Genomic DNA, 13,347 nt, shown 5'->3' with positions numbered 1-13,347 from the left:
GAGCAGCCTATAAGAACCCAGCCAAGAGCCGTTTTCGGAACACAAGTCGCACCATTCATGTCGACATGTCTACGGAGTACTTTCCCGGAGTCAATCGGAATCAACCGGGGAACATTCGCCGAATACGACATCGAGATATTGATCTGAACTGACGGCTTCAACAATCTTCGGCCAGCTTATCTCGGCTTTTCTCGGTGATCGACAAATAACCAGAGTTTGGGCTGAACTAGTTACAAAGAACAAAACTACCTAGAAAGACAGAAGACTATTTTCCTAGTTAGGTCGCCTTGTTTAGTTGAAACAACGTCATATCCATCGTGATACCATAAGTGCAAAAGAGGCATAGTGTCTGGCTAGCGTTCCTCAAAATTGAAAGGAAAAAACTGATGTCATTTTATCCTTTAGTGTCATTCCTTGGTTTCGTCTCCCCGCAGTTTAATGTTACGTACGATCGAATCCGGGGGATTTGCAGTGCAGCTTACCGTATTAGGCAGTTCCGTTGATGTGATAACTTACAAGCCGTCTCAATATCCCTGCTCCAACTTGCATGGCTTGATTTGCAGTGCAGTGAGTATTGGCAAGGCTATCTTGATCTTAGTAGGCTGCATGAATTATGGCCTAAGTTTGCAGATGCCCTGTGCTGTGCCATGGTCAGTATCCTAGGCCCCCCACGAGCCGCTTCCGTCAGCCACTGAAGTCATCTCACATGACTCGCTGCACTACCCTCAGAGCCGTTTTCCAGAAGGCAACTATGCAAGGGATATCGCTCTATCTTGACCGAGGCTTCAAAAGTCTGACCGATTGCTCTTACATATGTACCGAGGTCGTTGACAAGATTTCAAAGTTCCAAGTGAGAACCGGTGTCTAGACCCACATACATGTGGGCCTCAGTATACTTCTGACCAGTCACCAGTGGACCGGTTCCAACCCTAGTTCCAAGGTTCCAAGGTTGACTTCCAAGTTGGATAAAGATGGAACTTTTCAGCTGCAGACTATGTACATGTACCCATAGGCCTCACCTGACATGATATTTGAATATTCTTGAGAATTTGTACATAAATGTCTCCTGCCCTGAAGGTGGTTGCTAAGGAGAAAGTAAGCCTTGAGGAAACCAGGAAATACTTACCAATTTTAGTACTTGCTTGGAAGTCACGAGGCTAGCTGGATCTTCTTCGGATCTCAACGCTAGTCGGGTGAATATCTGATGCCATCAAGAATGGAACCAGGCTGGAGGTCTCATCCCGAAGTTTAAGGTTTTAGGGCATGTGTAGATAACTATGCCTTATCCTTTTTATACCAGTATCTACACATGGAAACCTATTAATATTAATGGAAATTACGGTTATATCTTGACCTTTAGGAATCTAAGTACTTGGTTCTCCATAGGTGTTCAGATGATCACGACATTGGGAGGTTGTATCAAATATTCGTCCTACTTGACACTTGCTTAGCCATCACACAAGTTGCCGATATAAGAGGCTTCTCAATGCAAATAGCCAGAGCTTGAAAGTTAATTAGTGCTCATGTATGCACGGAACAACGTCTATTGAGACTATCCATACCTAAGTACCCCTATCTTGAAAGCTTATCTACCACAATTTGTCGTCTGGTATCTCTCGAGGTCGGGAACGAAGGTTTACATCATGGCTAGGGTGATCAAATTATCTACATCGGTATGTATTAATTGATCCGTGAACTTAACATTGAAGTTTAATCCCGAGCTCAATTGAGTATCTACTCCGTACATACCCTGGAAGACATGATATTCAATGGCGGGTTCATTGACAAACTTTTCATGCGCTCAAGGCTTGAATGTCATAAGTTTTGTCAGCGACGAATTTACCACAACATGAAATATATTGAAGTGCAAATTGTAATTATGCTGTGACAATGACGAAGTTCGTTAAAATAAGGCATTACAGGGTTTCAAGGTTCTGTCGTACCTCGGGAACTACGGAATCCTGGAATGCAGGAACATGATGATCCGGAAGATATCCGGCCGAAATGGCAAATACACGGATGAAAAGTTCAATTTTACACCTGTGCGATAATTGTTCCAGGCTGGATCTTATCATCCATGATCGCCCAGTAAACAGCTGAGGCCTTTCAAAGAGCACGAGTTTCTTGATCCGAGATGATGGGTATATCATACCAGCAAGGAACGGAATGTGAGATTGATAGGAGAATAGAGCAGAGCTTGTTCCCCCTTGCTGGAGGATTGAGGTAGCAGGCCGGCTTGATGTTACAATTACAAAGCTAGCAGCGATTGATTAAAAACCTTCAATCGGAGTACAGATTTCTTAAATTTCTTTCCACGGCACCCCAAATGTTCAAAACCTGACGGGCATTAGGTTGGTGGTGCTCTAATTTGATTGAGAATTCCGATATTTGATGGCCAACAGCCCAAAGAGTCGAGATGGCCATGATCACTTCATTGGAAGCCTCGACGACATCCCCCTGACAAATTTCGGAAATGAAGAATATGGTACAAATAAAACACCACAATATCCGTCACTGCTCAAGTTCATGCCGGTGTTTATTGGACTATGCCTCCAATCATTCTGTACAGCTTTGGTGAGCTTTACCATAGAGTCGTTGATATGCACACTGTCGCTGACAAGGTCTAGGATAACACTATCCTTTCAACAGCCATTCCAAGAATCACAGAGCAATTCAACTCTCTTCAGGACATATCATGGTATGCGAGCGCGTATCTCCTCACAGCGTGTATTTTCACACTCCCATTCGGCAAAACATACACACACTACTCCACAAAATGGACTTATCTGATCGCACTCGCTCTATTCGAAGCCGGATCATTGATCTGCGCCATGACACCAAGTTCAAACGGGCTGATATTTGGAAGAGCCATAGCCGGCATAGGTTCTGGTGGACTATCACCTGGGGCTCTTCTTGTACTTGTGAATAGTGTACCACTCCATCGTCGGGCTTTATACTTTGGAATAATCGGCAGTACCAGTGGTATTGCGACAATTACCGGACCGATGTAGGAGTTGATAATACAACAACTTGTTTACAGTATTTAATGACTGACATCATGATAGGATAGGAGGTTTACTAACAGACAGAGTCAGCTGGAGATGTTGTTTCTATATCAACATCCCACTTGGTGTGATAACTGCAATTTTCATCGCTCTCTTTTTCAAGGATTCAATACGACCAAAAGACTTGGATTTTGAATCTGGAAAAATCACTAAGCTCAAGCGAATGGATCCACTCGGAATCCTGTGTTTTATTCCCGCCATAATCTCAATATTGCTGTTTCTACAATGGGGAGGCACCACATATGAGTGGTCAAATGTACGCATCATCGTGCTTTTGGTTATATTTGGAATATTTGCTTCCGCGTGGTGTTATATCCAGGTATTGAGACAAGAAGAAGCTACAGTGCCACCCCGACTACTTAGAAACCGAAATGTACTTGGAGCTGTCCTCCACGCTATCTTCCTAGGAGGCTCTTTCTTCGTGTTCGGATACTATGTGAGTGATAGATATCCATTCTGAGTATCTACCTTCTAACAATACGAAAGCTTCCAATCTGGTTCCAAGCTATTGAGGAGGTGTCAGCATCAGAGTCTGGAATCAGCACACTGCCAATGGTTGTCTCTATGATCATATCTTCTGCATTGGGAGGACTCCTCGTCAACTTCGTGGGATATTACACACCACTCATGTTCCTCGGCAGCACACTTCTAGCAGTCGGCTTTGGACTATGCACAACATTCCAAGTTGATACACAGAGCAGCAAATGGATAAGCTACCAGGTCATTATCGGCCTAGGAGCCGGAGTCGGATTCCAACAATGTGTCAACGCCCTTCAAACCGTTCTACCGCTGCACGATATACCCATAGGCATGGCTATAATAACGTTTGCGCAAAGCCTGAGCGGCGCAGTCTTTATTTCCATAGCGCAAAATGTCTTCCAGAACAGGTTGGTGGTGAATGTTGCCAGATATGCTCCAACTGTCAACACCAAAGCTCTGATTGAAGCCGGTGCAGCGAATTTATCTGGGAGATTCTCTGAAGATTTACTTCCTTCTGTGCTTCATGTATACAATCTTGCTGTTACTCAGACCTTCTATGTATCAGCAGCTGCGGCGGCATGCTCGTTCATGGGAGCGGGACTTGTTCAGTGGAAGTCGATGAAAGATACACAGAAGAATTGAGAAATTCACTTCAAATTCAAATCTATCTAGCAATCAGCTCGAGAAACATTTGAAATGACTTTACAAAGATACCATACGTGTATGTACCTTTAGGTTAAAGACCTCTCAAATATCCTCGGTTCTCTTCCCAGGAAGCCCAGCTGGTGACGCGCTCTTGGTCAACTCCCGGTGATTTGATTCAAATGATGCCCATTTTCCTTATGTTGATCGAACATCAGTTTGTACAATACGTTATGAAACTCGAACCTTTTACAATATCGACAAGTTTAAAGTGCTAAAAGTGCGTTCTAATTCCCTCATTCTTGCTCCTAGGTAAAGCCATTACTCGTCGTACTCTCTTTTTTGTAGACATGCTTGATTCGACTCATCACTCAAGCTACTCGGTCCGATTGGAACAGGGAAACAAATTGAGTTATCTTGATCAATCTTTGCCAGATTTTTAATGATTCTACATATCTCTTACAGTAAAGAGGTTGTATACACTGTCTTTCACAACGATGATACCCATTTAGCAGAACCTTAGACCGTAATATTGGTCAATATCAATACCACCTATGGAGCTTTTTCTACGCCAGAGATCCTGCAATCTTTACAAACCACACATATCGCTATTTTTTCTCTCCTTCACTTTTCTCATCTCGAAATTATTTTCGCTTTCAACGAAGATTCTATCATTTCACCAATTTTTTTGCCTTTACTACAAAACAAAAGTAAGTCCACACTCCAGAGCTGATAATGATTTACTTCTAATACAAACTGGACCATGCAGCGATCCAATGTGCCAGTTTGCTACCAGACAGGTGGCGTGGACGGAGTGCGCATGCACCGAGTCACGCTGTGTTCCTGAGCCGTGCGGCAAGAACTGTGATCCCGAGTTTTGGGCCGAAATTGAGTATCCGGAATGGAAACTTCACTTCATTGGACGAAAGTGTGACAAATGCCTAGCTCAGGAGCCTCGTTTGTCTTGGAAGGTGCAAGTTTAGGGCGGACAAGGCAATCAAGTCTGACCTGTAAGTTGCTTTTATTCCATGTCCATTATCAGAAGTAGCTAATGTGATTATGCCATTCAGACTAGATGACCCTACTCATCTTTCAATTGCCAATGCTTGATACCACCTTATGTCTGCTAGACTATTACCGATATGCACTCACTCCATTGGATCTTGTCTATTTTTTTCAAGATTGAACCCTAAATGCTCGCCAATACTCGTGTGATTCACATCAAAGGGCTCGAAATAACACGATACTAATTGTTGAGGAAGTAAAATTAGTTTACACGGTGAGATACTCAGTTCGGGCTGATTCTTGTATGTTACTTTCATCAAGCTTGTCCTGTTTTTCTTTGTTCATTTGGCTTCTTTTGTAAACTTCCAGCCGGATGTTTTATTCGTACTCTCTATCTCGCAGACCTGCTTTGTTCATTCGTCGCATAGGCTATAACGTAGCTGTTGAGGTGATGATGGGTCTGATTGAAATAGAAAATCGTATGAGTTAGACTGATCAATCTTTGCCTCAAAACTAGTTATCCAGATATTTCAGCGGTGAACATACCGGTGGAATACACCATTTCACATCACTATATTATCTCAGAAAGATATTTGAGCGTACGCAGAGGTTTAGGTTTTAGATAAAAGATGAATGTCTGGAGTAGAGGTTCACCTATCTCAACCGCAAGCATTTAAGCATCACGCTCACAAACTTTTCTTCTCTTTATCTCTTTCTGTCCTCAAATTTGAGAACGTTCTTTCGCTTCCACATTGGAACCAGTCCAAATAGAACTTATTTTCTACCTACCACATTAACTTGGGTCACTAGTACCGCATTAAGTAACGCTCACACTGATAGCCAACATGGTTCTTCTTCCAACGCCTAACACTTGCCTGTCCAGTGATTTACTGCCAAATAATGTGCCAACTTGCTACCCGTCACGTGGCTTGGAATGAATGCAAATGCAAAGAGACTCGCTGCTTACCAGAGCCATGTGGAAGAGACTACGATCCCGAAGATTGGGTCGACACATTCCTTGGTAGTGAACAAAATCGGCTGCAATTGCGAATGCCTTGCAAAGGAACCTCGCTGGCCTCCTGAAGTATCCGTCGCCAACAGTCATGAAAACAGCCAATGCAATCGAACTTGAACAGTAAGTGGCGTTCATTTCTATTCTATTGTGAGAAAGAACTAATACAATAATTCATTTCAGATCTCAGATGATCTGATCAGTCTACAAGTCCCATGCCTGACCAATCTCAAGATCTTATGTTTATCAAACAAATCAATTTGCACCTCATCTTGAGGGGATGGGTTAATATAAATCTGCTTTTGCTAAAACCTGAACGGAGAATAGTTGTATCTCATATCAATCGCAATTTGATATTCACCATTTTGGGGGCATGGAGTTTACGGCGTATGTATCTTTTCTTAGCCCTTTTAGATTGAAAACCTCAGGATTAGATATTTATACGTTACTTAAATGATGCTTGACTTACGGACAAATTTGGATATCAAAAGTTCTTTTTTTTATTCCTTCAGTTGAGTGCTTGTGCCCTCGTACTCTCTGTCTGCACAGACATAATTGACTTATTTATCACATAAGGTATGCGTAGCTTCTTACTAGATTTAGGAATTGGGCCTATAGTAGGTGCTTGTATACTTGAAAGTTCCTGGCCTATCCAATTTAAATAGCGAATCAGTATTTATTTTTATTTGAATTCTTCAAATAATATGAACTCATAACTTCCTGAGTGATCCTACAAAAGTTCTAAGATATGAAATAGCTTGATGAGTGATTCTGACGAGGTCATTAATGGCTGTGCCTAAAAGGGTTTAGTAGATTCAGTCCACGTGTTTAACCTGGCTGCAGTGATAAATATCTAGTCTGAATACTGTGTAATCAGACCACCAGATCATCCATTCGGGGATGACTTCCTCAAGGCTGACTCGGTAGCACTTAGGTATTGAGTCTTAATCTTCCAATGAGAATTATCTGACAACGCCAACGAAGACTGCCATACTCTGCACTGCGGAGGTATTGAAAACTTCGGCAACCTCTCATCTCTCCTCGTCCATGCTGACAATGCATCTGTCAATGCATCTGTCGATTACGGCAATGCCCGCAGATCCAGTGCGGAGTCCTAGACCACTCCGTTAATATACCAGTGTAATGAGGGCTTATTCTTTGCGCTAGCTGCGGGGTCCTAGAACCTAGTTCGACTAGGCAGTCAAGTACCGATTCCTCAATTGGCTAGCTGCAGCTTAAGTAGCTCAGTACTAGCTCAGTACTAGCTCATCTCCACTCGACCGAGTCGACCGAAGTGACCGGCGTGGGCGATCCCGTAACTGTCGCTAGCTGATCGAGCGGCTCACTGAGTCATGATGGTCAGGAAAAGATGACAACAGAAGCTTTGTCCAGTTTGGTACTTTTCTTATATTCCAGGAGGGGTAGAGACCGTAAGGTGTCCCGGTGCCACGGGCCCCGCTACACAAAGGACGACAGCGATGTCCTAGTGATAAGCTGAGCCCTTGATGGTGCGGATAGACCCGGCTAGAGACTTGGAACTGGTGAGGATAGTTCCAAGGTTCGGGATAATCCCCAAAACAAGCAGTACCAGCAAAGAGTTCACCATCTAGTCATATAAGGAGTATTCCGCAGAAATCAACGCGGGGATTGGATCCACAGAAAATGAAAGAATTGAGTCCACTTTAAGAAAATGACAATGAGTGGACCTGCATCAGGTCTAGAACAGAAGCTGTGTAGTTAGATATGGAAGAATAGCTGCCTAGTCAGCTCCCGTACCTCCTCCGCCTTAAGCCCACTTTTCCCACCTTCTTCCCTCTTAGCTTCTCCATTGTTTTTTGTTCCTCCATTTTTTTTTTTGTTCTACCATACCATGTAAGGTTTATTTTTATTTCCCAGTGTCAATATTTGCTAAATTCTCTAGGCGTATCACCGTGAGCGTCATCCGCTCGGATCAGGCCGACTCCGAGATTATCAATCTTGAAGTCGGCGGCGACATGTCCGTGGAGCTTCTCAAGGCGATTGTTGAATCCGAATCCTCCATCCCCGCCGGTGCCCAACAGCTCGTTTTCAATAATCAACTGCTAAATAACCCGGCGCAGACCCTAGATGAAGTGGGCATCCAAGAAGGCGATATGCTCGGTGTCCACGTCACCGTCCGCGGAACGCAACAATCTGCCCCCCAAGCTGGTCCCAGCACAGTTGCTCGCCAGGCCCGTCCCCCGCGCCCGGGAATGCCCGATCCTGAAACTCTTCGTCTTCACATCCTAGGAGACCCTCGTGTCCGCGAGGCAGTGCGTCGCCAGAACCCCGACCTGGCAGATGCCGCCGATAACGCGGATCAATTTCGCCAGGTTTTGACCGCGCAGCAACAGCAGGAGTTCCAGTCGGAACGTGAGAAGGAGGCGCGAATTGCCATGCTCAACGCTGACCCGTTCAACCCAGACAACCAGCGTGAAATTGAAGAAATTATACGCCAGAATGCTGTTACTGAGAACCTCCACAATGCTATGGAGCATCACCCTGAATGTGAAATTTACACCGATCCCCTGCATTTTCTAATTACTGAACTAATCAAATGCTTTACGGAATTAGCCTTCGGTCGCGTCACTATGCTCTACATCCCCGTCGAAGTAAACGGTCACAAGGTCAAGGCTTTTGTCGACTCCGGTGCCCAGGTCACTATCATGTCGCCCAAGTGTGCGACCTCGTGTAACATTATGCGACTGGTCGACCGCCGGTATGGCGGCATCGCGCAGGGAGTGGGCACCGCCCCAATTATGGGACGGGTCCACTCCGCTCAGATCAAGATTGGCGCCATGTTTCTGCCTTGCTCCTTCACCGTCATGGAGGGCAAGGGTCCCGATCTGCTCCTGGGACTGGACATGCTACGCCGTCACCAAGCCTGCATTGATCTGCAGCATGGCGTGCTGGTGATCCAGAATCAGGCTGTGCCATTCCTCGGCGAGGGAGACATCCCCAAGGACTTTGTGAATGAGCCCACTGTCAAGGGCGAAGACGGCGCCGAGATCGGCGCCCGTACTGGTGCTGTCACCCACGAAGCCGGAACTGGAGCTGCAACTGGCGCTGCAACTGGAAATGCAGTTGAGACTAGCGCTACCGGCGGGTCTAGTTCCAGCGCTTCGGCTCCTAAGATCAACCTCCGCCCTGCCCAGCCTCCGTCGCGCTGGCCTCAGGATTCTATTGGTAAGATCACAGAACTGGGATTCACCCGCAGGCAGGCAGAGCAGGCTCTTGACGCGGCCAATGGAGACCTAGACGAGGCCATTGGATTCCTCATCTAAGCAACTCACCGGCGTTAATTTTTAATGGAATATTCAAGGGGGGTTCTTTCTCATTTGGGATCTGGATTTAGCGGGATTTTCTGATGATGTATCTTTGTCTTTAATTTCATGACTATGTACGATTAAGTGACCAGGACTCATTCGCGTTTCGGCTTTGTAGTGAGTCGGCCACGTAGTCGAATGACCATATCCAACGCCATTAGCGCGCCTACGGGGATTAGATCGAGCTGTAGATAATTAGGGGGGAAGAGTAGAGCGTACCTAGGGCGACATATGGACCGTAGAGTGAGGTAATATTGAGCTTCTCCTCTCTACTTCTATCCTCCCAAGTCCATACATCCCATAAGCAAGTCCAGGAGGTAACGAAAGCTTGAACAGCAAAGATGAGGAGATGAACAGGGAGCATGGGGTGATCTATGCATGATATTAATTACCTATTACCATATCCAATTCGCGTCATCTAGGTACCCACCACGCAGCAAAGCCCATACCGCCCATAAACTAAGGGGTACATGATACAACAACTCCATCCATATAAACGCCGTGAACCAGGTCGGGGCTGGAACCTCGAAAAACTTGTCCCTGTATGTGGATATGTAGAAATCACGCAGGCCCCTAGAAAGGTCTGAGACCATCCATTGGGGCTGCAGGGGGACGGTATCGATCAGGAAGATGATAGGGATATGGGAGGCGAAGAAAAGGAGATAGGCACAGTCTCTTTTTCGAGACAACAGAGGGGCCATTACGTTCAACACCGAGATGATGACCCGATAACGAACCTTATTTAATTAGGAGTTATGATGTATCGTCGGAGATGTTCGATGTATAGATCTTGTCGTTGTCCTTTGTATTCCGAGATATAGAGCGGTCAGGTGATGATCACGTAATCACGCACAATCTTATATTCGTTGCTTTTTTTTGCTTGAACTTAAGGCTGAGGCTAGTGGATCTTGGTCCACTATTACTCCATATTCCGAGCACTTGGTTTGGTACTTCTACCTGTTACATAGTACCAGATACATTCTCCTCCCCGTGCATCAGCCTGGACCCTCGACTCTGGATTCTGGATCAGCCACGGGCCGGGCCCATTTCTACCGGAATCACTGATGGCGTTCCCAGATCCACTCGGATATACAGAATATATAGCCAGAATCCCTGTTAGGTTAATGTAGAGGGATAAACTGAGTCATAGAGATGCAGCACCTCCGATTGAGCTCCGATGGCGTTTAAACAATTACATCACCCCCTGCTAGCTCCCTACTAGTGCTGTGCCCAGGTGGACTATTTGCTAGATTCCCTGCAGTTTCCATGGCGTACGAAATATCTCCGCTAGGATTCCTTCTCTTCCCCGATTCCAGAATCCATACGTGTCCGATAGATCAAATCTGACCAGACCGCATTTTGAAAAACACCCAATTACCTCTCACATACCTTATCCTTCCCCTGGTTCTGTTCTTTCCGTGCCCTGATTTACCCTCTACATACCCAATTGAGTCTCTACTACATCTGATCATAACCATAGATCATGCGTTCCAATCCAGACTACATTATCGAAGTGGGACGACAAAGAGAATGGAAAGTGGAAAGGAATTAATACAATGAGATTTTAGAACCAGAAGTCTTGGTTCTTTTAATAGCAACAGGTAACAGCCTGAGGTTTCATCCCAGCTGTGCCTAGGGCTACTCTGTTTACCGAACGGAGCGGTGAAAATCTTCAATCCTCTATCTCTATCCACTCAATGGGAACACGAATTGATCTAGTCGGAATGCCCCGGGATGTCCGTCTATTTTCCATTTTCTATTTTATTTCTTGTTGACCGCTTGTCTGGCAAAGGATTTCCCGGCGATGAAGGGGGCTCAAGAGCTAGTGTTTGGACTATGCAGCTATGAACTGCTCCGTGCTCGGCAGATGTATCAATCTCGATGGGATTCATAGATCTGTAAGTTAGCCCCGACGTCCGTAATAAGTCCACGTATATAAAGAAGGGTTTTCCCCCTTCTATTTTCTTTTTAGCTTCTTACTATATAGTCTTAATATAGTGCCTTCCCCATCGTCATTGGAATTCCTGTAATCCCTGGAATCCTTGCAAAGATGCCCTCCTCTGCCCCTCTACGCAAAGCCATCAATGGCCACAAGCCTGAAATCCCAATCAGCTATGATATCAACATCCCATACGTTGACGTGGAAAAGCAATCCAAGATCAACACTCCGTACCCAGAATACTTACCAAATTGGGACCCAATCTGGTTCGAACCACTCCAAGAATTCAAATACAACGATCCAGCCCTGCGCGTGAAAGACCGAAGCATGCGCAACCTCCTCACACCAGGTGTTAAAGTCGACCACATCCAGCCCTCAATCGGCAGCGTAGTAGAAGGAGTTCAACTAAACCGACTCTCCGACGCAGCAAAGGATGAACTAGCCCTGCTGATCTCGCAGCGCAAAGTTGTCGCATTCCCAGACCAGGATCTCATAGACGCAGGCCCAGCAGAGCAAGAAGCATTTATGAGCTACTTCGGTAAACCAAACTACCAGCCTGTCTCAGGTTCAATCCGCAACCACCCCGCCTTCCACGTTATCCACCGCGACGGAAACAGGGAGGAAATAGCCCGCTTCCTGGAACAGCGTACTACAACAACCCTCTGGCACCAAGACGTCAGCTACGAGATCCAACCACCCGGCTACGTAATGTTAGGTCTTCTCCAAGGACCCGAAGTAGGCGGTGACACCGTCTTCGCCGCAACGGACGCTGCATATAAGCGTCTCTCACCGACACTGCGCTCATTCCTGGACACGCTGAAGACAGTGCATTCGTCCGCGAAAATGATCAAACACACGCAGCTAGTTGGCGGTTTAGTCCGCAAAGACCCTGTCGACACAATCCACCCACTTGTGCGCGTGCACCCAGTCACAGGCGAAAAGTGTCTCTTCGTCAACGCGGAGTTCATTACAAAGATACAAGGCATGAAGGAACCGGAGACGAGGTGGATGTTGGACTTTCTGATGAACCATATTGTGACTGGGCATGATTTCCAAGCTAGAGTGCGGTGGCAGCCGAGAACTATTGTCATGTTCGATAACCGGTCTACAACGCGTGAGTCAAGATCGAAATTCCTCAAAAGTAATCTCTTACTAACATGCGAAAATACAGACTCTGCTATTGTCGACTACCTAGATGAGGAATATGGCGCCAAAGCACGCCATATCTTCCGGCTGTGTGCGCTGGGCGAGAAACCTATCCCGGTTTATGACGAGTATGAGGGTTGAAGTGGTGAACAAATTATAGACTTGCTCATATATTTGCAAAAATGGGGCGTTGCGGTTAGAGTGCTTTGCTTGCTTTCGGTTTGTAGTTAATGCCATGATTTACGTTATATCCATGAACCTCCGAATACCTTTCCACCTGATTCACGTATAGGTATTGTCGAAGGATAATGAATTCTTCAGATTGATGTTTCCAAAGATCTTTAAGATATTCAGTGGTCCGTCACTAAATCATCCAGGTACGAAGTATAATATTGAAGTTAGCTATAGATGGGTGTGTAGACAACTCATTTCAGATATCCACTTTATGAAGCTATGAAGTAGCAAGTAATTATGGAAACATAGTGATTCTGCCATCATGTTGGGCTTTCAATCGCTTAATTGATCAAACATATGACCACCGGGTCCCGTAGTGTAGGTGCCTCTGAATAATTCTGTCAAGACCTGCGGTCTCCGGTTCCAACTCTGGAGTGGAACTGCTCGATATGGCCTTGATATTTCAAAGGATAAACATCCCGCTCTGGAGTAGCTTTGATAAGGGGGATATCTTATAGACAAGATACACCATATCGGATA

The 13,347-nt window shown here is 45.5% G+C and overlaps 5 protein-coding genes across 5 annotated transcripts; 4 read left to right on the top strand and 1 right to left on the bottom strand.

Moving 5' to 3' along the window:
* Positions 1 to 2,391: 2,391 nt before the first annotated feature.
* On the top strand, positions 2,392 to 4,187 carry N7495_009038 (MDR family MFS transporter; the record flags this gene model as incomplete). The annotated part of the gene is made up of 4 exons (XM_057211689.1): positions 2,392 to 2,574; positions 2,628 to 3,007; positions 3,066 to 3,501; positions 3,552 to 4,187. The coding sequence occupies 4 exons, from the start codon at positions 2,392 to 2,394 to the stop codon at positions 4,185 to 4,187; spliced, it is 1,635 nt and encodes a 544-aa protein (XP_057061232.1).
* A 776-nt stretch (positions 4,188 to 4,963) lies between these two features.
* Positions 4,964 to 5,170, top strand: N7495_009037 (uncharacterized protein; the record flags this gene model as incomplete). The annotated part of the gene is made up of 1 exon (XM_057211688.1): positions 4,964 to 5,170. One exon carries the CDS (start codon positions 4,964 to 4,966, stop codon positions 5,168 to 5,170), a length of 207 nt encoding a protein of 68 aa, XP_057061231.1.
* Positions 5,171 to 7,894: 2,724 nt separating this feature from the next.
* Positions 7,895 to 9,506, top strand: ddiA (putative DNA damage-inducible v-SNARE binding protein Ddi1; the record flags this gene model as incomplete). The annotated part of the gene is made up of 2 exons (XM_057211687.1): positions 7,895 to 7,940; positions 8,101 to 9,506. The coding sequence occupies 2 exons, from the start codon at positions 7,895 to 7,897 to the stop codon at positions 9,504 to 9,506; spliced, it is 1,452 nt and encodes a 483-aa protein (XP_057061230.1).
* Positions 9,507 to 9,643: 137 nt separating this feature from the next.
* N7495_009035 (EXPERA domain-containing protein) lies at positions 9,644 to 10,249 on the bottom strand (the record flags this gene model as incomplete). The annotated part of the gene is made up of 3 exons (XM_057211686.1): positions 9,644 to 9,714; positions 9,768 to 9,920; positions 9,979 to 10,249. 3 exons carry the CDS (start codon positions 10,247 to 10,249, stop codon positions 9,644 to 9,646), a joined length of 495 nt encoding a protein of 164 aa, XP_057061229.1.
* Positions 10,250 to 11,598: 1,349 nt separating this feature from the next.
* Positions 11,599 to 12,774, top strand: N7495_009034 (TauD/TfdA dioxygenase family protein; the record flags this gene model as incomplete). The annotated part of the gene is made up of 2 exons (XM_057211685.1): positions 11,599 to 12,601; positions 12,659 to 12,774. The coding sequence occupies 2 exons, from the start codon at positions 11,599 to 11,601 to the stop codon at positions 12,772 to 12,774; spliced, it is 1,119 nt and encodes a 372-aa protein (XP_057061228.1).
* Between the last annotated feature and the right edge of the window lie 573 nt (positions 12,775 to 13,347).

Source organism: Penicillium taxi (assembly GCF_028828555.1).
Source record: "Penicillium taxi strain IBT 34144 chromosome Unknown utg000005l_segment0_segment0, whole genome shotgun sequence".
In the NCBI taxonomy this organism is placed as follows: domain Eukaryota; kingdom Fungi; phylum Ascomycota; class Eurotiomycetes; order Eurotiales; family Aspergillaceae; genus Penicillium; species Penicillium taxi.
This window is presented reverse-complemented; position numbering and strand designations above follow the sequence as displayed.